Source organism: Marmota flaviventris, chromosome 10, assembly GCF_047511675.1.
Source record: "Marmota flaviventris isolate mMarFla1 chromosome 10, mMarFla1.hap1, whole genome shotgun sequence".
Lineage (NCBI taxonomy): Eukaryota > Metazoa > Chordata > Mammalia > Rodentia > Sciuridae > Marmota > Marmota flaviventris.
The window spans coordinates 1,882,378-1,907,013 of NC_092507.1; the positions used below are offsets into that span (position 1 = coordinate 1,882,378).

At 63.9% G+C, this 24,636-nt stretch overlaps 1 protein-coding gene across 1 annotated transcript in view; it reads right to left on the bottom strand.

Moving 5' to 3' along the window:
- Megf6 (multiple EGF like domains 6) overlaps window positions 1-24,636 on the bottom strand; it is a 92,670-nt gene that overhangs the window by 20,014 nt on the left and 48,020 nt on the right. Inside the window, exons 5-7 of the mRNA XM_027947442.2 lie at window positions 9,288-9,410; window positions 1,399-1,524; window positions 42-164 (exon numbers count right to left, since the gene is read on the bottom strand). Of these exons, the coding sequence (XP_027803243.2) occupies window positions 42-164; window positions 1,399-1,524; window positions 9,288-9,410 (372 nt within the window). The remainder of the gene's footprint in view (window positions 1-41; window positions 165-1,398; window positions 1,525-9,287; window positions 9,411-24,636) is intronic.

A 24,636-nucleotide genomic window follows, 5' to 3' on the forward strand; every position in this document is an offset into this window, starting at 1 on the left:
GGACACTGCAGTGACACGGGCAGGTGGAGCGGGGGCCCCACCTTCACAGGCCTTGCGGTCTGCAGCCAGCTGGTAGCCCACTCGGCACCCACAGTGGGCAAGGCCCCGCAGCACCTGGCACGTGTGCATGCAGCCGCCATTCCCATCTGCACACGGGCTTCTCCCTGCAGTGTGGACAGAGGAATGGGGAAGGGGAGGGATCAGGGTGGGACCAGCAGATTGGTGACACCAGCCCTGGGACCTCCCGCCGCTTCCTGCTCCAGCCTGGGCCCAGGATTCCTCCCAGATGTGGGAAGCCCCAAGGCCTCAGGAAAGGCCAGGGCTCCCCTGAGCATCCACCGGGACACCAGCCGCCTGTATCCCATGAACCCCCAGCACTCGGTGGGCTTCCCAGGAGGCCAGAGGGACACCAGGAAGGGAGGCCCAACCAGACAAGGGCCTTCAGCAGTGGTCAGCCAGCCCCGGCCTGCCCAGCAGTGGTCAGCCAGCCCCTTCAAAGTCCTGTCTTAGCACTGAGGTGCCAGAGTGGACACCAGGGCTGTGACCCCGGCTATGATACCCTTAGCCCTGTGACCGCTAACCCTGTGACACCTCAGCTGTGACCCCACAGTCCTGTTACACTGAGCCCTGTGACCCCCTCAGCCCTGTGACATCCTCAGCACTGTGATCCCAACCTGTGACACCCAGCACAGTGACCCCCACCCTGTGACACACTTCAGCCCTGTGACAACCAGTCCTGTGACCCCTAGTCCTATGACCCCCAACCCTGTGACCCCCAGCCCTGTGACCCCCAGCCCTGTGACCCCCAGCCCTGTGACAGCCTCCGCCCTGTGACAACCAATCCTGTGATCCCTAACCCTGTACCACCCCCAGCCCTGTGACCCCCTCATCCCTGAGACACCCATGGCACTCTAACCCCCTGGTACCATGACTCTCAGTCCCGTGACCCATTCCATCTGCCCACGGCTGGCGTGGACCTGGAGCCACACTCACTCACTACCCTGCTGGGAAGGCCCCGGGGGCCAGCACGCAGGAGGGCTCTCAGCACCTGTCCCACTCCTGCTCTGCCCCACCCTCTCAGCACAGCCCCATGCGGGCAGCTCCAGGTCCCTCGGGCACAGGCTGAGGGGGCCTGGTTGCCTCTTCTGCGCAGGGCCTGGGCTCCGGGTGGGCGTCTGGCGTGCCATCCCCATGCTGGCTTCCTGCCCCCGGTGTCAACCCCAGAGCCCAGCCTACAGGCCCCGCTCAGACCCTCCCTCCCTCCCTCCTCGACCAGGTCCCACAGGGTCACCTCCAGCCACCGCCCAGCTCTCCAGCCCAGGCTTCGGGTCCTGGGCAGGTCTGTGAAGGGCAGGGTGTCTGCAGAGTCCCCGCCCCTCCCAGGAGGGTGGCACTCACGGACACAGCGCCTGCCGTCCTCCTGCAGCTGGAAGCCCGGCCGGCACTGGCAGCGGTGACGCGTCACCGTGAGCTGGACGCACAGGTGCTGGCAGCCGCCATTGCCCAAGGCACAGGAGTTGACAGCTGGGGACACAGAAAGGAGCCCAAGTCAGCTGAGGGGACAGCCTGCTGCAGACCTCACCCCAGGCTGGCAGGAGCAGGACGAGGCGGCCACCTCCTGCAGCCCCCCGGGTCCTCTGCCTTTGTGTCGCTGTCCTGGACCTGGGAGCCTCGTGGGCCTTGGGAGCAGGCGCGGCAGGCCTCAGCTGACGGAGCTCTCAGCCACCTTCAGGTCTGGAGGTCGGTGGCCGTGCTCAGGACCCTCCAGTTCTGCCCTCCTGAGGGCGGGACACAGAGGCACTGCGGACTGTCCTGCCTCAACAGAGCCCTGCCCTCCCCACCAGAGGACGCCAACCCCAGGCCTCTGAGATGCCCAAGAGGGACAGTGGCCAGGAACAGCCAGCATGCTCCCTGGAGGACGCGGCAGAGGGGTGGGTGTGGAGCCACTGTGGGTGGCCACTGTGGCGTGCAGGCCTGGCCACCAGCTCCTAGGACACAGGAGCCGCCCCCTCCCACCCTAGAAGGGCCACGCCTCACTGGAACCGGATCCCAGTGCCCGGTCCCCTCAGAGGTCACAAGGACGGTACCAGGTGAGGCCACAGGCAGAGGCCGCATCCCCATCCTTCACGCTTGAGCCCCTCAGGCACAGGCCCCGTGGCGACAGTGGCCCAGTGGGGAGCTGTGTACCCCACGGATGGAGAGCAGGCATGGCCTTGGCTGGCCCAGGTGGCCCTGTGCCTCCACCAGAAGCAGCAGCCAGCTCCTTGGTACAGTCTCTGGCAATCGCCTTGTGGTTAGAGAGGAATTGGCCCCAAGCTCAGCAGGGAAACCACAAATATGTGCTGCTCCCCGGCCAGGCGGGTAAGACCGTCTGCCGCCAGGCCTGCGCCAGAGCTGTGCTGCCCGAGCCAACCTGAGCCCCGTTACCAAAGCACTGAGTGTGGGGGCCAGGTGTCACCCCACGATGCTGCCTAGGGTGGAGATGCTGCCAACCCCGGGGGCAGCCGGCCTGGCCCGAGTTTGGGAAACAGTGACGGTCATGGCATATAGGATTGGGGGCCAGGGCTGGCACCACGGAGGAGCAGGCGCTGGAGGCCAAGGTGGTGCCGTGCGGAGCACGTGAGCTGCTGGGGCTCCGTGAACCCGGGGAGCTGTCGGCCAGAGCCGGGCTTCCCGGGAGCAAGCTGGCTCAGAAACCACAGCACTCGCCAGAGCGCCTGCCTCCCCACGACCATGCTGGACAGCACTGCCCAGGGTCCCCCCACCACGAGTACCTGAGCAAAGCCGCTGCAGGGGAGGCAGTGGTCACCCTGTGGCTGTGGCACACTCAAGCAGGGCAGAACTACAGCAATCCCCCACAGAACCGAGGCAAGCCTGTCAGCCGGAGCCCCCTCCCCAACTCTGCCCCCCACCCAGCCAACCTCACCTCTCCAGCTCTGCTCAGCCCTGGCCCTCCCTTCAGGGCTCCCGAGCCACATGACCTGAGCTGGCCCCACATTCCTGGGGACTCTGTTCATCTGTGCTCACCACACCAACGGCACCCCTCCTCAGCAGCCTAATGGGAACCAGACGCGTCTGGCAGACCAGCAGGCAGACCAGCAGGCTCAGGGGGGCAGAGCCTGCAGGCGAGCAGGGAGCACGGACCACGGATGACAAGGACCCAAGGGGCTGTGCAAGACTGGAAGGGACTTCTCCTCAGTACCCCCAGAGGGGCGTAGCCCCTGAGGTGGGCCCAAGGGTGAGCCCAGCAGGGGCAGACACAGGGGAGGGCCTGGGGTCCTCATGCAGGCTCCGCACCAGGGGCAGACGCAAGGGAGGGGCTGGGGTCCCTGTGCAGCCTAGAGTCCCAGGACAGAGCTTGTCCTCTGGTCCTCTGCTTCACAGAATTGGGACATCCCAGATGCTCTCAAGCTGTGCACACCAGGGAGCCGAGCCAGCGTCCTCTGCTCATCCTGCGTGGGGGATTCCCAGAAGGCTGAGAGGCAGATTCCCCAGTGCAGAGGCCAGCCTGTGGGGCTGTTCCCAGGCAGTCTGGCCACTGAGCCCCAGCTGTGGGACATACAGCCCAGGGATCCTACACCAGCCACACCAAAGACTCAGCCAAGCTCAGACCTGAAGCAAAGCTAGGTGCGTTCATCAGAAGGCAGGGCCTGGGGACTGGCCTTGGTGGGACAGGCCCTCCCTGCCTCCCTGTGCACAGGCACGTGCTCACGGAGCTGCCTCCATGACCGCCGATTCCCTTCCACCTCTACACCACAGAAGTGGTGTATCTCAAAGGGAAAGCTACAGGCAGCGGGGTCTGCCGCTGTGTGCGCAGTCCTGGGGAGCGGAGCCAGTCCTGCCCGTCTTCGGCCCTCATCTTGGGGCCTTCCCCACCAGGGCCTGGCTTAGGTCCATGCCCATGTCCAGAGAAGACCCAAGTGAATACAGCTGGGGACACAGGGTGTTTGGAACTTGATGTTTCTCCCTCAAAGACACATTTGTTGAAGCCCTAACCCCAATGCAACCACATTTGGAGCCAGGGTCCTTCTGGAGGGGATGAAGGTAGAGTGAGGTCAGGCAGGTGGGGCCCTGATCCTGCAGGACCCAGATTTGCCAGCACCTTCATCTCTGACCTCCAGCAGCTGTGACAGCGAGAACACGAACCTCCGCTGTGTAAGTCGCCCAGTCCCTGGCGTCCCGGCACGGAAGCCCACACTGACCCGCGCTCCCTGACTCCTGGCTGGCAGACTGGAGGCACTGCCCTCCGGCCAGGCTGCCTGCGGGACCCGAGAGTCAAGCTGCAGATCCGCCTCGGCCAGCAGGCCTCACCGGTGGACACGTGGGCACCCACCCCTGCAAAAGGAGGAGGAAACTGGACACCCTGGAAAACTCGCTTCCTACAGGCCAAGGACCTGCTCCAGCTTGCTGGACAGAGGGCACTGTTCCAGCCTCAGGAGGCTCAGCAGGTGGGGCTGTCCAAGGTGGACTGGGGGCAGCTCTGCTGGCAAGGTCTTGGCCTCCAGGCCACCGGGAGCTCGTCACCATGGGCCACACCACAGGAGGCCTCTGCCTACAGCATGCCACGCCCGCCAGCTCACTCTGCCAGACCTCCAGCCCAGCACTGTGGTTTGGGGCTGACCCCGGGCAGCTCTGGTCCTCCTGATGTCACGAGGTTCTGTAGTCACTACCCTCTGATGAGTGTGGTCTCGGGGTCCAGAGAAGGCCCCCCACCCAGCCACCGCACCCTTCCTTCTAGGAAGCCCTCCACTGGGGCAGAGCCCGGGAGGCAGGAGAGGACGGGCATTCAACCCCTTCTGCCCATGGGCAGCCCCTGCCTTGGGCATCCTGCCCCCACCCCAGCTCTCTCTAAAGGGGGCCTCCTGGCTGCCAGACCGCACTGAACACACCGTGGGGGCACCTGCAGGCGGCCCACTGCTGCCCTCCCAAGGGCACCATGGAGATCAGCAGGGGTGGCACCCGTGACCCCACCAGTCATGCCGCCCTCCCCTGTCCTGGCCACAGACAGCACCAGGACCCTTCAGTGTGGCCTGGAGAGGCGACAACAGCAGCAGGGAGAGCAACACGCACCCCCACGCCCTCCGCCAACCCAGCTGTGCCAGCCACTGCCCTGCCCAGAGCCCTCCTCCATTCCCTGATCCTGCGGGAAGTCCTGCGAGCAACATCCCTTTTTTTTTTTTCTTTCATTTGTGAAAATGTCTGGTTTGTCATTTAAATCAGTCTTGGTCTCATCCAGCAGATATGAAGGTCCAGGGGGCAGGCCATGCCCAGGGGGCAGGACTGTGCCCACGGCTCAAGCAGTGCGTGGCATCTGTGAGGGCCACCGCAGGCCCCAGTCACTCCTCGACCTCCCCACACCACTCGGGTCCTCACTGGGCTCGCTGACTAACCCTGGGAGCTCTCTCATCTGCACCCCCAGCTCTGCTGCCCGGCCTTCCCCACAGGTTCTGCACCCAGCCCGGGCCTGGGCTGAGGAGTCTGCCCCCCAGAAGGAGCCAAAGGGGAAGCAGGGCCTGTGCAGTCCCTCGCTGTCCTCACAGATGACCCAGGCCTGGGGACGGAGGGGTCGGCCCCAAGGTCTGCGGGAGGGACCGAGCCAGGCGGACGGCGAATCCCGTCCAGCCATGCACACACTGGCTGCATCTGACTCTTGGGTGGGGCACACAGGCAGGGGCAGCCAGGCCACCAGGGGCCTGCAAGCTGACAGCAGAGCCCTCCGCAGGGACGTCCATCCCAGAGGAGGAGGACAAAGTCGTGGGCCCGGCCAGGGCACTGCACCTGAAGGGGACCTCTGTGGGTTGAGCCAGTGACATCTGTGGGTCCTCAGACTGGCCCCACTGCTCAACCCAGGGGACAGGAGGAGACAGACATGTCTAGGCCAGAGTCCAGAAGGTCAGAGAGGCTGGCCCCTGGGCCACCAGGCAGGGGGCGTGCCGGCTCAGAGCACCCCGGCCCCACAGAGGCAGAAGGTTCCCCTGAGCCAAGTGTTGAAGATCTGGGGCTGTTTTGCACACTGGTGCTCTGCAAGATGTCATGGAAAACAAGGGTGACAGTCCCAGACCATCAGCCAAACCACCGCCTGCCCCCTTCCCGTCACCGGGGAGAGCAGGCGCTGGCTCAGGCCCCTGTGGTTGGAAAGCCTGGACCAGCCCTTGGGCTTGGCGGGGCCCTGCTCTCCCCATCCCAGAAATGGGGCACCCCAGGAGGCACCCTGGGCAACGCAGTCCCCCAGGATGCTGGCTCCTGGGCAGGAACAAGGTTCCCCCACGCCAGGGGCTGACTTGCAAGGTCCTCGTAGGCTTCTGTTGTTCAGAATGGAAACGGAACCTTCTGCATTTTCTTCCCGTAAGATCATCTGGAATCAGGGATATGCAGCTCATGCACTTCCCCTCCTCTCCCCCTGCCCTGGAGGTGAGTTCAAATGTGTTTCTAGGCCCCCCTCAAAAGTCGCCTCCTCTGAGGTCTTCCCAGGTCCCTCAGCCCGCGAGGGGGCCCACCCTGAGACTCCCACGTCGCACTGCAGGAAGAAGGCCGATCCCTCTGGCACCTTCCGCCCCCAGCCTCAAGTCCCCACTCTGAGCTGCTGGGGAGAGGGGAGCTGAAGCCATGGGGGCCCGGGCTGTGGGTGAGCCCCTGCCTCCTGCCAAGCCCCAGGGGAGCTCGCAGCACCCTCCTGCCAGGAGGAGCCCACGGCCGCAGCTGAGCTCCAGCTGTGTAGCCTGCCGGCAGCTGGCCCCGTGGGGAGAGCGCGACGCCTGTGTTAATTCTTCCTGTACACGTCCACTGAGGACCTACTGCAATTCAGGCAGAGGGTGCCACTGTGAACCAGGGGGAGGCCCACAGCTCCGCCCCACCCTGGGCGCCCTGGGGGAGGGGAGGGCTGAGAAGGGCAGGAAGTCTAACCCATCCCCCTCGAGCCTGGCATGGCCTGGGCAGTGCCCTTTAGGACCCAGGAAAATTGATGGGGAGACCCCCTAACTTCTGAAGGGAAGTCCCTCACCCATGACCTGACTGTGCAGCTACCCCCACTCCCAGGCCAGCATCTCAGGAAAACGGCAGCCAGGAACAAGTCCCTCATCAACAAGAAGGGACTCAGAGACACCCTGAAATTCCCAGAAGTCCCCAGAAGACCCCATGTCCACTCTTACAGCCTCTCAGTTGCCCACAGGGAAGCTAGCTCCTGGTGGACCCAGGCCAGCAGGCCCACGGGAAGCCCAGACTCTCAGGAACCCACCAACAGCCAGACGCATGGACTGCGGAAAGGGAGGCCACCAGACGGGGACAAGTTCCAGTGTCCCAGAAAGCCCTGGGAAAGGGGTCTGAGTGTGTGCCGGCAAAGGTGGCTTGAGAACAGGGCCAATCTCCTGTGTCCCCAGGTCACTACCGGAGTCTTGCCAGGAGAGGAAGGTGTTTCCCAGCTCAACTCGGCCGAGGCCATCAGCCCCGAGTCACAGGGTGGTGCCGGGGGAGCTGGCGTGGTGAGTGCCCACCAGCGTTCCTCAGCACGAGGACAGTCCTCGCTCTACAGCCCTCAGATATATCTCACAGGGACATTCCACTGCATGAAACCCTTTCTGAGAGTTGCAGTCCAGGGAGAATCTGAGGTCACTACCCTGCAGCCCACCAAAGTGCCTGAGTCCCAGCTGGACCTTCAGCTGGGAGAGGCCTGCAGGTGGGCACCAGTACCTGGAAGGTGTTGAAGCTCTGGAAAGCCCAACCACTCAAACAGGCGTAGTGTTGGGACAGCCAGGAGGGCTGGGGGGTCCCAGAGGCTCCCCACAGCCAGGAGCCCTGGCATCTGACTGTGCCTGGGAAGACTTCTGGCCCCAGTGCGCAGATCCCAGATGGCCTAGCTCCAGGAATGGCCCAGACAGCAGTGGGCAGAGGGGGCAGGGGACAGGCCAGGCTGAGGGGCATGCTTCCTGGGCTGCCTGAGGCCAGCAGCTCACTCCAGACCTAAGGAGCGTCCCTCATTTCTGCAGGTTAATGACCCCTCCCACCCTGGTCCTGGTCCCTTTGGGAGCATCTCAGGGAAGGCGACCGATCAGGCAGTGGGAACCGGGATGGGAGTGAGTGTCCCACCCCACGACAGCAGGGAGCCAGCAGCAGGGGACCCCACCTCAGACCCCAAAGATGACCCTATCTAAAGGGAGTGGGAGGACATGTCCCTCCCAAAGCCACTCTTCTAGGAGGCCGCAGGGGACCAGGGGACCCAAGGCCACTGAGCCCCTGCCAGGGCTCCCAGGAGCAGCAGCGGGCAGCCGGCTGGGCTCAGCCCCGGCTCATCTGCCCTGAAGCGCGTCACAGCATTCCTGCAGCTGCTTCTGCTCTCCCGCCCAGGGCAGCTGCCTGGCTCCCGGAGCAGCGAAGGACATGTGCTGCATGTGGGGGAGCGGCCCCCTGGGGCTGGCAGGCTGCCAGCCACACAGCAGCCAGGACCAGGAGGGAGCCCGGGCTCCACTCTGGATCTCCAGGGTGGAAAGAGGGGCGTCTCATTCAGTCCCCTAGAGGAATACTCCACGTGCCCCCTAGAGGCCAGCGAGAGGGTCAGGCCCATCCCCAGAGCACTGCGTCCAGAGCCGGGGCAGAGTGCGGGGCAGCACTGCTCTTCACCAGATCCCTGGGCAGCCCCCTTGCTCGGCTGCGCCTGGACCTCCCTTTGCCTCCCCTAGTGGTGGAGGCCAAGTCTGTGTCCTCAGGCGCCACTGAGCTCACAGTAGATGCTGAGAGGACCCTGGGCGCCAGGGGCTCACGCCCCACTCCCCACCTACCGCAGCGCACACTCCGAGTCCCCGAGAAGCCAGCTCTGCAGGTCAGGCACGGCTCGCGTGCCTGCCTTCCACGGGACCCAGGCAGCCTCCCCGACTGCTGGAGAGCAGCCTGAGGCTCCGAGTCTCGAGGGCAGCACAGCCTGGCCTGCGTCCTGCTGAGTGACCACCACAGGCAGCTTCGGCTTTCCAATGGAACTGGGCAGGCTGCAGAGGGAGGGCAGCCTGGGGTCTCAGGGACCTGAGTCAGCGCCTCGGGACACACTCTTCACCTGCTGCAGCCTGGCCTCACCTCACCGGGGTGGAGCCGTCATGCCCCACAGCAGGACAGGGCCACATTCAGTGGCAGCCACACTCCCTCTACAGCGACAGCTGAGGCCACCGAGGCCATGCCCAGTGACAGCCCAGTCAGGCCTCAGCCCCACGGGGGCAGGGACGGGGCCTTCCCCAGACCCGGCACACCCAGGCGCACAGGGCAGCCGAGGTCAGAGGCGGACAGGGTCCCCAGGTAGCACTTACCCAGGCAGGTCCTGCCGTCGGCGTGGAGCCGGAAACCAGGCTTGCACTCGCAGAGGTAGGAACCGGGCGTGTTGACACACCTGTGCTGGCAGCCTCCGTTGTGCACACGGCACTCGTCCACATCTGGGCAGGGAGGGGCAGGATTACCAGCCAGGTACCCACCAGGCCAGAACAGCCTCCCGAGCCCCAGCCCGTGCTTGCAGAGCCAGAGTGCAGAGGCAGGGCCCATCCTCCCCACCGGCTGGCATGTGTGGGCAGGAAGAGCTGCCACCTCCGGCCCGATGGGAGATGGGGTGCAGCAGAGGGGAGCAGGCTGGGGGGGTGAGGCCCCAGCACCTCAAGGCTGAGCAGGGAGCACAGCCTGTCCCCTGGAGGCCAGGTCCACTCCCCTGTGGCCCACGAGCCCAGAAGCTGATGACCCTCAACCCCGCCCCCAGGCTGAAGCGAAGCCACAGCAGGGTGGGGGTGGTGTCCTGGCCCAAGCAAGCCCAGTACACGTCCCTCTGTAGCCTGTGCTTTGCAGGTGCGCTAAGGGGAGGGTGGGGGTCATTCTGGGAAAGGGCGAGTGGAGGCCCAGCAGGACGCAGTGAGGAGGCCACAACCTGGGCATCCGCGGCCGCCGCCAGGGCTGGGAAGGACGAGGCAGGAAGGACCCCACACACTCCGAGAGGCCCTGGGAATCCTGGCCTCCTGGCTCCAGGGGTCTCGAGCCACCTGGCCTCTTATTACAACAGCCCCAGGACACGAATGCAGCAATCCAGACTGGGTGCCCCCTCCCGGCCCCTCTCCCCTGCTGGGCCAGGAGGACAGCAGCCCCTGAGGCCCCTCTCCCCTGCTGGGCCAGGAGGACAGCAGCCCCTGAGCGATGCCAGTCCTGAGGCCCCTCCTACCTTGCCCCTGCCACATGCCACCTGAGCAGCCTGGCCCTCTCAGGCCCTCCCACCGCCTGGGGGCAGCACCTCCAGCAGGGCTCAGATCTAGAAATCCTGGGCCAAGGGTACAGGAAGGGAGGTCAGGAAGGAGGAAGAGGGCAGCCTTGACTTCCACACCTGGGGGCTGGCGGGTGGGGTCTCTGCTAGCCACAGAGAACAAGGGCAGCAGACGGCAGCCCAGCACACATGCCCCCTCTGCCGCCCACCTGCTGCTCAATGGCCGCCCACCCCAGCACCCCAGCACCCCAGCACCACGGCTCAGGCCAAAGGGCCAGCAGATAGGACAGGATGTGAACTGGAGGCTTGGGAAAGAGCCTTTCCTGGGGCCCTTCTCCGGGGCTGGAGGCCAGGACGCTGCACCCCAGGCCTTGTCACCCCGTCAGGACTGCATCAGGAAAGCACGGGTGTGCAGAAGGCTCAGGGTGCCCAGCCTCCTGCCCTGCCCTCCGGCCTTCCATCTGTCAAGATGGACGAACTTCCAGCCAGAGAGGGAGGCAGGTGAAACAGAGCACAGAAAGTGGGGTCGTCCCCAACACCAGTGTGCACACCTCCTGGTGGACCCCCTGCCCAGCACTGCCCAGAGCACTCCGGTGACCCCTTTAATGCTAAGAAATCCAGAAGACTTCCAGGGGAGGCTTGTGAAGTGGGGCACGACTGTAATCCCAGTGACTCAGGAGGCTGAGGCAGGAAAATTCCAAGTTTGAGGCCAGCCTCAGCAACTTAGAGAGACCCTGTCTCAAAATAAAAATAAAAAAGGGCTGAGGATGTGGGTCAGTGGTAGAGCACACCTGGGTTCAGTCCCTGAACCAAAAAGGAAAAAGAAAATAATAATTCAGGAGCTCTCTCCTGGAGGTCCTGGGCCTCTGGACATGGTGGAGGCTTTGAAGTGCCACAATGCCCTGGGCACAGCTGAGGGGCAGCCTTTCTGATCGGGGACACTGGTCTGGGTTAGTGAGGCTGGCAGATGAAGGGTCACCTTGCCTGAACAATAGGTGTGGACTTCAGTCCTGTGTCTGCTGCCACCAGACAACGCAGAAGAACCCCAGCAGGCCTGCGTCTCTGCCTGGGCCTCCAGGACCATCTGCTCCACGCACAGGCCACAGTTGCTCTGGACAGACTCCAGGGTCCCTCCTAGGCCCTGAGGCCGCCTACAGGAAGTCAGAGGGAGGCCAAGAGGATTCTCGGGAAGCTTAAAAACAAAGCGGCCCCCAGCAGGACCCCAAAGAGACAGAGGGACCCAGGGCATAGTGGGGTCAGGACCCTGACCCCCACGATGGGAGAGTCAGTTGTGGGGGTGGGAAACAGCACCCACCCCACCCAGAGGGCTCAGGGCTCCCCCAGCCCAGATCCCTAAAAGGTGACGGTGAATCACACAGCAGCGCATGGTCAGGCAAACAGTAGGTGCTTATTAAGAGCTGGCCAGCCCTGGAGGCTGTGTTCTCGCCCAGCTATCGGGACAGTGAGGGAGGCAGTCAGCCTGCACTCAGCCACAGGGTTCCCTGGAGCCCCGGGGCCGGCCCAGGACTGGGCCCTGCTGGCTGCAAAGGTAAGGTCAGCAGGGCCGTTGGCTGGCTCCCCACTCCTGGGCTGCACTGACCCTGCACAGCCAGTGCCTCCCTGCTCACACCCACCTGCACGTGATGGCTAGCCGCAGCCTCCTGCAGTGCAGACAGGAACACTCAGCTCCCAGTCCCCCACCCCGGCACTCCTCTCTCCTAGCCCCAGCTCCCCCCTCAAGTACACAGACCCAGGCCTGCCTGGCTCATGGACCCAGCCCCAAGCCCTTCCTGGTCATGAAACTTCTGTGTGGGGATTCGGAACTGCCATGCCAGGAGACAGAGTCCATGACAGGGCGCACACAGGGCACCCTGAAATAGCACATGGCTTCTGGTCCCACAGTCAGCATCTAGACCCAGAAAGTCAGTCCAGGGCTAGAGGGTTTGGGGTCTCCCCACAGGATGGCATGTGGCCAGATGATTTTCTGGGGTCCCCCAGCTCTGAGAACCAGGCCTCTGTGAATGGAGATAATCCCCCTTACAGGAAGGTGGGCATTGGGTCAGCCAGGCAGGGCTCTCCACTCCATGGGCCCCTGCGTGTCCCCCTACCCTGAACTTCCAAGGTGGGCCGACATTGTGGCAGAGCAGAGCCACCCCCAGATTGCTGAGCCTGCCGCGGCTCTGGCCGTACCTGGGCAGCCACAGGCACAGGGCCTTCGTGTAGTGTGTGCTGCACGTAGCACAGACCTGCAGTCCCACAGACTCTGGGGCAGGGCAGGAAGACCGCAAGTCTGAGGTTTAAAAAATTAAAAGGGCTGGGGAGGTGGCTCAGTAGTAGAGCACCCCCGGGTTCAATCCCCAGCACCAAAGAAAGAAAACCAAAGAGCCTCGTCCCCAGAACCTTAGAGAGACTTTGCAATTGGGACCGAGTGAAGGGTCTCGGTTGACAGAGCATCCTGGGTTACCCAGGTAGGACAAAGCAACCCAAAGATGAGAGGGAGGAAGGAAGGCTGAGCCGGAGGAGGGCCTGTGGCAACAGGAGCAGAGGCCAGACAGACCAGAAGGCCCTTCGCTGCGGCTCTGAGGGTGCAGGAGGGGCTCAGGAAGCCAAAGCTGCTACCCTTCCCTGTAGCCTCCAAAGGGACCAGTCCTGCCTGCCTTGATTTTAGTCCATTTTGGACTCTGACCTCAGAGCTGTCAGGTAACATCTGTTGTTTTCAATCACCGAGGTGGGGAAACCCGACGTGGCCACTGGAGGGACACGGAGCTCCCTGACTGTTAGCTCAGGGCCTCTGCAGATTCAGACCACGCAAGCTGGCGACCCTCAGTTCCCAAAGGTCAGCTCTGGGCAGACGCACCAGCTCCCACACGGAGGCCCACTGTGTCCTTTCAAGCACCATCCATGTGGCCAGGCCCACAGGAGCGCTGTCTGCCCCCAGCACCTACTGAAGCTTGGCTCTCGACTCTCTGGTGCCACAGGCCTGCACCCTAGGTACCTGCCCCTCTGCCTACACACACGCAGTGCAGATGGGGTCATGCAGAGGGACCAACTCTGAGGTGCCCCAGCAGGGCCGGCAGAGCACGGGCACCTCAGGCTCTGTGACTCTAGCAGGAACATCCTCCTGCAGCACAAGGGGCCCAAGCTGAACGGAGGGTGAGGGCTGAAAGGAGCAAGGACACAGATGTCCCCATGTTTACCTTCAAGTCGGATGGAGCTGCTCACTCCAGGGACGCCAGGCTGGCCCAGGGGCAAACCCACTCTGCCCCATCTCCCTCAGAGCAGCCCAGGGAAAACCCAGGAAGCACCATCTGGAGGGGCCAACTGGTGGGGTCTCGGCACAGCCAGGCCAGGGCGCCACAGAGATGTCCTGGGGTCTTGCTGCAGCCCTCAGTGGCTATAAGTGACTGAGGACTTGGCAGCCTCATGACAGGATCAGTAGCACACACTGGCACATGGTGACACCACTGTGACAACCCAGGCTGGCTGGGTGAGAGCTGCAGTGCCTGCCAAGTTGGGGCTGGGAGTACCACAGCAAGCTGTCGGGAGCCTGTGGGGCGCCCACCAGCCCTCACCCAGGTGCTGCCAGCTCCAGACCCCACAGCACACACCAGGCAGAGAGCTGCCTCTGCGGAGACCACCCCAAGACCCTTCCAAAGCTTTCTCAGAGCCTCCAGGGAAAATGAGCCCCTGGGGCCCTGCCCGCAAGCTTTGCCCCGCGCATGCCACAGGTTCTCACAGGCACACCGCTTCCCACAGGCCCTTCTTCTCTCCCTGCCCCTCTGAAGGCCATGGAGCAGGGCAGGAGCCCCCGCTCCCCAGAGTTCAGCCACACTCAGCTCAAGACCTTGAGGTCAAGGCACCTGTGCCCCTGGTGGTGCACTGACATGCCAGCCTAGTCTTGTCTGTGCCACCAAGCAGGAGGGGGGCTTCCTGAGGGGTGGGGAGTGGGGGATCTGGGCCCCAGCTGGGCCAAGTGGCCACATTAAGGGAGATGGGCCGGCTCTGCTCAGTGCTCAGGTACTTTGGGCATGAGAGGTAAGACCTGCCCCAAGGGAGTCTTCTAAGGAGCCATACTCAGGAGACTGTGAGGGCTTGAGGGCTTGGCAGGCAGCGCTGGTGGCCCCTGCCTCTCCAGGTGCCGCCTCACTGGGAGCCACCCGCCACACCCTCCACCTCACAGTCCTCAGGGTGCCCACCTGCAGGCTCTGTGGAGCCACAGGGAAGGAGGCCGGTCCAGTGTGGCAGCTGCCAGCTGCAGAGAGGCAGGATGGCTTGGTCAGGATGCCTCCTGCCTCACAAGCTGCTGGGGCTGCAAACCCAGGGCCTCCCAGGGAGGGTGCCGCCCCCCTCTGCTGGCCTGTGAAGCCTCGGAGGGTGAGGGCAGAAAGGATGGCACCTGCCACACACCCACACCCGGCCAGGAGGGTCCCGGCCACTTGGGACCCTGGACAGGAGACAGCTCAGAGTCCCTGAGGACCTCTCTCTCTGCCTTCTCACTTGACTCTCAGAGCTGCTGGGGCATCGGAGGGGAACTCCTGCCACCCAAGCAAAGGCGAGGGTGTTTTTCTTCCTTCGGGCCAAGTGACGTCTGTCCCTGCTGTCAGCAGCCGGAACAACCAGAGGGATGCGAATGTATGCGTCCTCAGGACAGAGGGGCCCTGTCCTGAAGGCAGGGGCTGCCTGCCTGGCACTGCCCCATCCTGCTCCCTTCAGCCTCTGCGCTGTCAGCGGCCGGGCGCAAACTTTGAAAATCAGAGGAAACAAAAGGAGCACGCGCCAGAGCGGGCACCCTGGTCCCGCCCGCCCCTGCCGCAGCTCGCCTGCGCCCACCTGGCCTCTGGTCACCAGCGCTTACGGGGTAGCCGGCCTGGCCCAGGTGGCACGGGTAGCAGTTCCTCCAGAGGTAGCGGTAGTGCGTGCCAGCGACGCGCGCCAAGCCCCCCAGGAGCCCCAGGCACCAGAGCGCTGCCAGGCCGCCACAGCCCCGGGACGCCTCCATGCCTGGTCCGCTGACCAGCGTGCGCCGGGAGCGGGGCAGGCGGCTCGGGGCTCAGACCAGGCTCAGGGTTGAGGCTCCGTGCTCCAGGAGCGCACTCGCAGCCCCGCCGCCCGCTCCGCACTGCTGTGCCCGGCGCCTCCGGGGAGCGGCTCGGGATCGGCGCGCCCCGCCCCGCGCCTTTATGTTCTCCGTTTTCCCTCCGCCCCCTGCAGGTAAAGGCCAAATCCTCAGACGCCCGAGGGAGTCGCCCCCGCCCACGGCCCCGCCCCCCCGCTCCCCCAGGGGGCCGCGTCGGGTCCGCCAACGCCCGCCCCGTGCATTCCTTCGCGCGTGCTCACAGACCAGACGGGACCCGGACCCAGACCCACGCACCAACGCAGGCACCCACACGCACACGGACCCACGTGCACAAACAGTACGGGTGCGAACACGCACGCACGGTACCCAGACGCGCAAACTCAGACACAGAGAGGCGCACACACACTGGCACATACAAACATATGCACAGACACACGCGCCAACAACAGAAGAGAAACCAAAGCAAAAAGGAAGACATTCTGCAAGGCGGAGGCCCTGCAGAGGAGGCTTGGTGGGGAGAACAGGAAGGCGGACAATGTGGATCCTGAGGCGAAGACTCCCCTGCCCCCCAAGCACAGGGCCCAGTGTCCAGCAGTATATCACTCTCCACTGGACCAGGGACCCGTACAGAGGGAGCCTGGGAAAGAATCCCCCAAGCGAGGAAGGGGTATTGCAACACCCCCCCCACACACACAGGTGTCCAGGCAGAAGTCTCTCTGCTCAGGGACACAGCCTTAGCCCCCAGTTGGGTGGGAAACAGCCCTCCCAGGGTGGGCAGTAGCTGTCATCTGAGGAACTCTACAATCAGGCCTTGTGGGCACTTGACCTACCCCAACGCATCTCACCTTTGCAATGAGATGGGAGACTCCTGAAACCCCTCTCCAAAACCCCTCTCTCACTTACACTTCAGGGTTACCAGATTTGCCCTCTGTCCGGGCTCCGTGAGGATGGAACAACTGTGCCCAGCCAGCTGGGGCGCTCCATGTCTAGTGACCATCAGCAGTGACCACTGTCTGGGACCGACCGGTGCTGACTGGAAGGCTCCAGCATCAGGCTGAGCTCCTGTACTGGGTGGCGGGGGGTGACCCGCCAGCCCACACCAGCCCCAGGCCCCTCCAGAAAGATCCTGCTCTTCTCCCTGCGGCATCTCCAGAGCAGCCAGCCCCTTAGGCAGGATGGACATCTCCCCTCTGAAGACCACAAGTGGTGAGTGGGCACAAGGCCCATGACTGGGGTAATTCAGCGGCGTAAAGCTTGGGGACACCACCCATCCACCAGGAAAGGAAGAGGATTCGTGTTCCCTGGGCCCCCCCAGACCATGGATTGGAGAGTGGGGACAGCCGCATAGTCACTGGGTTATTTAGAGCCTAGAATCGTGCACTGTGCTGGTGGTGAAGAATGAGAAACAGCCACTTAGTGCCCTGTGGGTGCCAGCCCTGGGCTCTAAGGACACACCCACCCTCTCACCATATCCCTGGAGTGAGGGCCACTGTCCCCACTTTAGAGATGAGGAAATCGAGGCCAGGACAGCTTAAGAGACTGTCCTCATGACAGGATTCGAGCAGAACCCCAGCCCGGATTCAGGTGAGAATGAGCCCATCCCTAAAGAGCCCCCCAAAGCCTCTTCCCTCCCTAAGAGGACCCCATCTCGGGAGCCCAACACCCTGCTGAGATGTGGCTGAGGGCATTCTCTACTGGCCAGTGGTCTCACCCAGCAACCGTAAGCCCATGGGAGAGAGACAGCCTCCCCCATGGGCTTAAGGTTTCCCACCTTGTCCAGTCCTGTCTGCAGTCCAGGGCGCAGCCTGCCAGGTACTGCCCACTAGCACCCAGCAGTGTGGATATGGTCCTGCCTGTTCTGCTGGGCGAGGCCCCTTCCCTGAGAGACACAGCCCTGGCCTCGGGGAGCCTCCACAGACTCCCAGGTGGACAGGCCACCGTGTGCACAGAGCCCCTCCAAGGGCAGCACTGCTTAGTATCAGAGTGTGCACCTCCTTTGTGAAGGCTCTCAGAGACAGGGTCCCGCCCTCTGGCCACGGGATGCTGGGGCTGAGAGGCCAGGGTCCAGTGGGTCCAGGCCCGCAGGGAGACAATAGGTGTGTCACAGAGAAGTGCAGAGAGACATGGGAAGGAAACTGCCAATCAGGTCACCTCGCCAATAGGTGATGGGCTGGGACCCTCAGGACTGTCTGCTCATCGCTACAGAGGACGCGGAGGCCTGAGGCTCCTGGACATGTTGTTCAGGAAGGAGGAGCAAGGCCAAGTAGGCACAGCCGTGCTCCAGGGGTCACTCCTCAAGCACAGCTAGGCCTGGGGAACTCGGCGACAACATCTGGGCAGAGGACACACTGAGCAGAGCCTTGCCCTGGACACCTACAAGAGCTCTGTGAGGCCCCAGGGCTCACACCCCACCCTCCCTCAGGGTGGACCTGGTCACTCTGCAGAGGGATGCCCCCATGCTGCCCACTCTCTGCCCATACAACACCCCCATGTCTGCCTTGCCAGCCCCACACCAGGCTCTGCAGCCCCACAGCCCTGCACCCCCGTGCTTCCTGTCCTCCCTCACCCTGCCCAGCACCCTCGCCTCTCCCCTCTGCCCTCCAGGAGTAAAGCCTCGTTCTGCCCAGAAGGGCCCCGAGAGCAGGAGGCCATGCTCTAGTGGCCCTGAACCCTGTGCTCGGAACATGAGCTCCCAGGACCGCTCCCAGAGGCGAAGTGAGATGCTCAAGGTCACACGGGGGAGAGGTGCTACCCAGAGGAGCCAGGTCTAACCCCAGTGCCACTCCTGTCCTCACCAAGCCACCACCTTTGGCCTCCTCCCTCAGAAGAGGACGCAGCAGATGTCTCCCGTGCCACCCGGAAGAGGTGGGGTTTCACCCTCCAGGCCACCATCCACACAGGTGCCCCACAGACTGCCACCAGAGCTCAGGGTGGTAGCCATAGGGCAGCACCCAGAGAGGCTGGCTCTGGCTTCAGTCCTGCCTCTGCTGACCCGCTCTCCCTGGGCCTCGGCTCCTGCAGGGCTCTACACGGCCCCCTGCCTCCTGCCTGAGGGGCCATGACTTCCAGTGCACCCTTCGGAGAGCTGGCCCACACCCACCCCACGCTGCTCGGCTGCCCCTGGCCCTCCTTCCTCCTCGTCCCTCATTCCCTCTCACTCCCTCATCTTGCCCTTCTGCAGTGATGCCTGTGCCCACCATGAGCAGGACATGGTTCTGGGGGGCCTGATAGTCCCCACTACGGAGATGTATGCCCCAGTCCACAGCCCAGGGCAACTCGTGGTTTGTAAGCCCCAAGCACCTCTGTAAGGGTCCAGGGGAGTGGAGGGCTCTGGGCCCTGCATCCACTTGGCCTGGTCCAGGAACTTGGGAGCAGCCGCCAGCCAGGGCAGAATGCTGCCACAGCCTAGCAGTACCCAGAGCCCCGGTGGGTACTGGCCCCACGTCCCTGCTCGGTGCCGCCAGGCACACTCACTCGGCCAGAGCCGTGGGTCTGGCTGCCGTCTGGGAAATGCTTTCCCGATGCGGAAGCGCAGCTGGGCGTCTCTGCCCGCCGGAATGTCTGTGTCAGCACAAGGGGCCTGCTCCCCAGGCCTGGCCAGCTCCAGCTTCCTCCCAGGGCGGGGCGGCCACCAGGCCCCTTTGCCAGGGTGGGAGAGCTGGCGTGGGGGGACAAGGGCCCAATGCCACCTCCCAAATGCCACAGTTTCCCCTCAGGACTGGGCCAGTCCCACAGGAGGCCCAGTTCCAGGATTGTGGGGCAGAACTCCCATTTCCTGGGCCAGTGGGAGCTGGGAAGGCAGGACAGGGCCCGGCCGGCTGCTGCTGTGGGGTGTCTGTCCCTCAGTGTCCTCTTCTGACACCCCCTCTGTAAAGTCCTCCCTGAGACCTCACGCCAACTCCAACCTGCAGTTCAGGCACCTGAGCACATGCTGCTGACTCCCCAAGAAGGCAGCAGGGCCCAGGTGGTCCAGGCTACCTCGGCTTCTGGGCACAAAGCAGCGAGGACAAGGGTGGCTGGGCTGGGAGGGCTGGACACCCCTGGTCACTGGGTTCTGCCCCACCCCCTCCCCCAGCCTCCTAGGAGTTAAGGCCTGGGGTGGGGGCCGATAGGGAGACGGCAGGAGGCCAAAGCACAGGCTCCCTGTCCACACGTCCATGTGCTGGCCATGCGCCTTCCCAGGGTGGAACCTCCTACTTCACACCTGGAGAGGGACAGGGGAGGGAGCTAAGCCCCTGGCTGGCAGGGGGTGGGATGGAGGCATGCGAGAGAGCAGTGAGAGAGGCCTCCAGAGACCACCACTCAAGATCCCCAGGTGCCCCACGTTGGTGGTGAGGCTCAGCACAGCTCCCCAGGAAGCAGCAATCCATGAGGGTCCACCAGTATCTGCCTGTGCCCTCTGTGCTGGCCAGCCCGTGCACTGACAGGAGGACAGGAGGACCTCCGGTGAGTAGGTGGGGGGCACTGGGCCCAGGGCGCTACCCTGCAGTTTCTCCTCTCTCCACCCACCCAGGAGGCACCGTCGGTCACGTGACTGGTGTCAGCTGCGAAGCGTGAGCAGGCCGTGCTGTGGCTTCTAGTGAGAGCCCCAAGAAGCAGGCACAAGACCCTGGGCCTCACCCCACCCTGACCCCCATGGCTCTGGACACCCATGGGGGTCCCCGTGGTCTGAGGTCTGGATGAGATGGAGGGCCAGGGACACAAGAAGGCAAGGGCGTGCCCCAGCCTGGCCAGGCTGGGAGGAGTTGAGCCCCAGGCTGGAGGACAGTGGAGGAGAGAAAATAGAGCCCCAGCAGGACAGGACAGGACAGGACAGGACAGGACAGGACAGGCGGCACCCGCTGGGCCCCCACCTGCGGGGAGAAGGGCCAGGAAGGGGCTGGGGGAGACTCCTCCACCACCTGCCCAAGGAAGGGGAGCCCAGGGCCTCTCTGCCCAGGAGCCCTCCCTGGCCACCCCACGCCACCCTGGGTGGCTTTTCTGACCCTTGACCCCCAGAAGAAGTCAATCTGCAGTATGGGGTCAAATTCAGTCCCACCTGCCCCTCCCCGAGACCCGCCTCCAGGCTCCAAGGCCTCCTCCACTGCAGCCTAGTCTATTTGAGGAGCAGAGGGCACCGGGGCCCCCACCAGGCCCAAGCACAGGAGGCCTGGCTCCACCTCCTGTAAGCGGTTACCCACCTTGTCCCTCGCCCAGGCCCCTGGAAGGAGGATGAAACCCAGCCCCTGCCAGGCCAAACACCATTCCTGATGGCAGTCGCGCCTGGGCGGCCGGCAGAAACCAGGAGCCGCTTCCCTTTTCAGGTGTGGGCCAACTGGGAGAGCCCAGACCCCGCAGCTGTGACCCACGGCCCTCCTCCAGAGACCCCAGAGCTCAGGGGGCATCCGACCTGGCACAGCACCTGAGGACTCAACCCCAACTGCCCCAGGGAGGCAGCACCCAGGCCACAGCAGAGCGATGGCAAGGGTCTCTGCTCGTGTGCACAATGGGCCCGGGACCAGCCTCCCTGTGCAGCCGGACTCCACCCTGTGGTGCAAGGCCCGACACGTGAGCCATGAGTGGTCCCTCCACAGGGCAGGCCAGCCACCCCCTGGTGCCAACTCATAGGGATATGAGAGCTGCCAGGGAGTAGTGACCACAGGGTGTGCCCACGGACACCAGGTCTCAAACTACACTCAGATAAGGAGACAGGTCAGGGACAGTGACCAGGGAGGCTTCCTGGGGAGGCAGGCCTGACCTGGCCTTTGGGCATTTTCAGGGACAGAAGGAGACTGATGAGGATGTGGGGCAGGCTCAGGGTTGCTGGGCCAAGAGGCAGTAAGGGCCAAGAGGCAGACTCAAGGGAGGATTGGCTGTGGAGGGCAGTCTGGCCCACCTGGGCACACCACCCCATGGAGCCGAGCCCCTGGACAACAGGCACCAGCTGGCCAGAGTGGACTAGAAAGTTGGTGGCCTGAGAGCATCACCAGGACTTCACCAGCAATTCATACAGCCTGGGGACCTGTCCTTCACTCCTCTGGCTGCCCTCCGCTGTACCTGGGGACATCAGGGTCAGAGGGTTGGCCCCCAGCTCCTGCCCACTGCCTGAGGCCCAGCTAGCACCTACTGCCTTCTGAGGCACCCCCTCACCTCTGAGACCCCAGACGCCACCCTCCCTGCCCCACACATGGGATTTGCTGCCGTCTGCCAGCTCCTGCTCCACCCGGGAGTCCCCAGGCCACCCGCTGCACAGGCTGAGCTGAAGAACAGCTCTTGTCCACATAAGACACACGGCAGCCACCACTAAACTGCAGGGGCTTCCCCTGGGCTCTGAGCATCCACACCCTGCCCTCAAACCTTTACACTGGAAGACACTCGCGGCCCACAGGTGACATCACATGGCCCGTCAGGGACCTTTCCAACAACGCTCTCCAGGAGGAAGGACGCTGCCCCTCTCATTCCAGCTCCCCACCTCCTGCCCCTGGAGCCGCCTCCATCCAGAAGTGAGGAGGGGGATGGGAGGGTGAGGATTCTGGGATTTGGCTGAGGGCTCGGTGCAGCCAGAAGCCCAGCCACAGCCCAGGACCCAGAGAAAGGGGTAAGAGGATCGAGAGTGGGGGTCTGGGGCCAGGCCAGTTCTCAGGATGCCCTGGGGAAGAGACAGGGTGTGGCAGGGAAGGTGGCCCACGGGCTGCTGAGCATCGTCATTACAAACCAGAGGCACGGAGATGAGCAGCAGCCAAGACTCAGGCCACACGAGGACCCAGACAGAGGTCAGAACTCCAGACAGAGGCCAGGCGGGACGAGAAGAGGCCAGGGAAGGGAAGCAGACCAGAGGCAGATGACAAACGAGGAGGGGAAGACACAGGCTGGCTGAGCCGAGGCCCGCCCTGGGGACTGGCCATGAGGGGCAGCCCTGGGCCTCGGCCCTCCCAACAGGGGCCTGTGGCGTCCACTCTCAGGGGGCACACAGATGGACGTGAGTAGCTCCAGGTCCGGCATGATGCACCCAGCCTCAAGGCCTCCTGGGGACTCCTGCCAGCTCAGCCACTGCCCCCTGCCCCCCAGTCACCCTGCCTTCCAAGAAGGAGATCCCAAACCACTAGGCAGCAAAACGACCAGTCCAGGTCCCAGGAGGACAGGAGGGACGGGGGCCTGGACCTCCCCTTTCCCAGTCCACGAGGCTGCTGGTTCAGTGGTGGGAGCTTCCAGGCCCCGGGCGAGATCCCCCCAGGTCATCTGCTGTCCCGGGGCGTATCCTCTCCAGGGAGACTGGCCCACCAGGATGTGCTGGGGTTTGCCATTTGGGTGTCTACCTGCACTCCCTGGACCCTGTGTCTGAGGATGTGTCCCAGGTCACCCCTGTCCTAGTCAGTGCTCAGGGATTCAAACCTGGGCCTTCCGGGCCCCAACATCCAGCGCTTCCCGTCTACACCTACCTGCAGGTCCCTGTGCCAGCCGCGGGTGTCCAGGGGTGAACACCCAGAGGCAGCAGCTCTGCGCTTGGGGTCCTCCAGACACTGAGCCAGTGTCCTGGACCTTGGGAGGGTGGTGCAGGCCTCCTGTCCTGTCACTGGGCTGGCTCTAACTGCTGACATTAAAAGCTGTCATTTTCTTGCGCTGGCCTCAACCAGGCCACACCTGCCAGAGTTTGCCACCACAGGAACGCAGGGGAGCCAGCAGAGGGACAGGGGCTTTCAAGTCTCGGCCCCTGTGATGGAGGAGGCCTCGGCGGAAACACTGCCATCCTCCTGGAAGCAGCCCGGCTTCCTCGCTGCCATCCAGAGGACAGCCAGCCAGAGAACGCTGGCCCAGGAAGGCCAGGCTTGGCCCCAGAGGAAGGAGGCTTTGCTACGGGAAGACCAGGTTTACGCCTGGGTCCCAGGGCCTGCAGGTGTGTGGCTCCCAGGCTGGCCGAGCCTGGTCTGCCACCTCAGTCTCTGTAGCGACAGGCCGCGTAACTGACGTCTGTGTAGCTACTGTAACAAAATCCCTTCATCCGTGTAACTTAGAAACTGCAGAGTTTATCTCTCAGAGTTCTAGATGTTGGACGCCCAAGATTCAGTGTCTGATGATGACGCTGTCCCTCAGTCTCTCCTAAAGGCCCCACCTCTTACTAGTACCACTCTGGGCATTCAGTGGAACCCAAGAATTTAGGGCCCAACATTCAGACCATGTCAAAGGTGAAGCTGAAGGCCCCCAACGTCCAGGCGCCGCCAGCAGGAGGGGTAAGAGTGGACCAGCAGCCCCAGAGTGCAGAGGGGCAGGGAGATCTCCCCAGATGGGGGCTGGGGCCAAACGGAAGCAGCTGAGCAGGAGCCCAGTGGGGCTTGGAGCTGGTGGAGCCCTCCAGGCTGCTCTGGACTTCCCCACGGGCTGTGGGTGCTGTCCTTCCCCGTCCCCTGCCTGGACCTCTGTATCCACTGCCGCCCTTCTCTGGGCCACTTGAAAACATGGGAGCCACACAGCAGCCAGGAGCTCGGCACAGCGGGCTCTCTCTTGGTCATGAGGATGGCCCTTTGGGTCCATCAAGGCCAGCGTACCCCAGGGAGGGTGAAAGTCCTCCCGGCACGGAGGCATTGGAGACTCCTGCAGGAGAGCTGCGGTGCCGGGAGATGGGTCTCTTCCCAGCAGGCAGGCAGAGAGAGCTCCCCCTCCCAGGGCCCCGAGCTGCAGACACCTGGCCACCCGAGGTGCCAGACCCCTGCCCCGGTGGCAGGATGAGGGTTTGAATTGGCTTCTCTTGCCTCTCTCCTACCCAGGCATGGCGGAGGACAGCACAGCTGGCCTGGGTCAGCTGCTGGCCAGCCCTGGGGCTTCCTAATCAGAGGCTCAGGTCCCTTCCCACATTCTTTTCCCTCCCTGGGGACAGCGAGGCCTGGCGGGTGTGAGGGAGCCAGGATAGAGCCCAGCGACAGCCCAGGGCCTGACTCCCTGGGAACACTGGGAGGCCAAGTCTCCTCGAGGAGGACATCACAGTGTCCTCTGGGCTCTTCACTCAAGTGAGGACCACAACTTTACCCAGGAAGCCCTTGCAGCTGAGCTGTAGAGGGGCAGGGGTCAGCAGACCTGGACTCCCCCAGAAGAGCCGGCAATTTCCCATGAGAAAGCCCCTGCCCAGCCCCCACACCGCAGCCACTGGCTGTCCCCTCCCAGGCCTCCTTATCTCCTGGCAGGAGCAAGGTCAGCTGGGGCTGGAACAGCAGGGCAGTCTCAGGGCAGAATCCCACCCCAGCGTGGGAAGGCTGGCTTGCCGGCCTGGACGGGGGAAGCCCACCCAGCCGTGGAGACCAAGGGCCCCTGAGACTCCTGTTCCCTCCACAGGCCGACCCTGGTTTCTCCCACCTGGAAACGTGGATTTCTC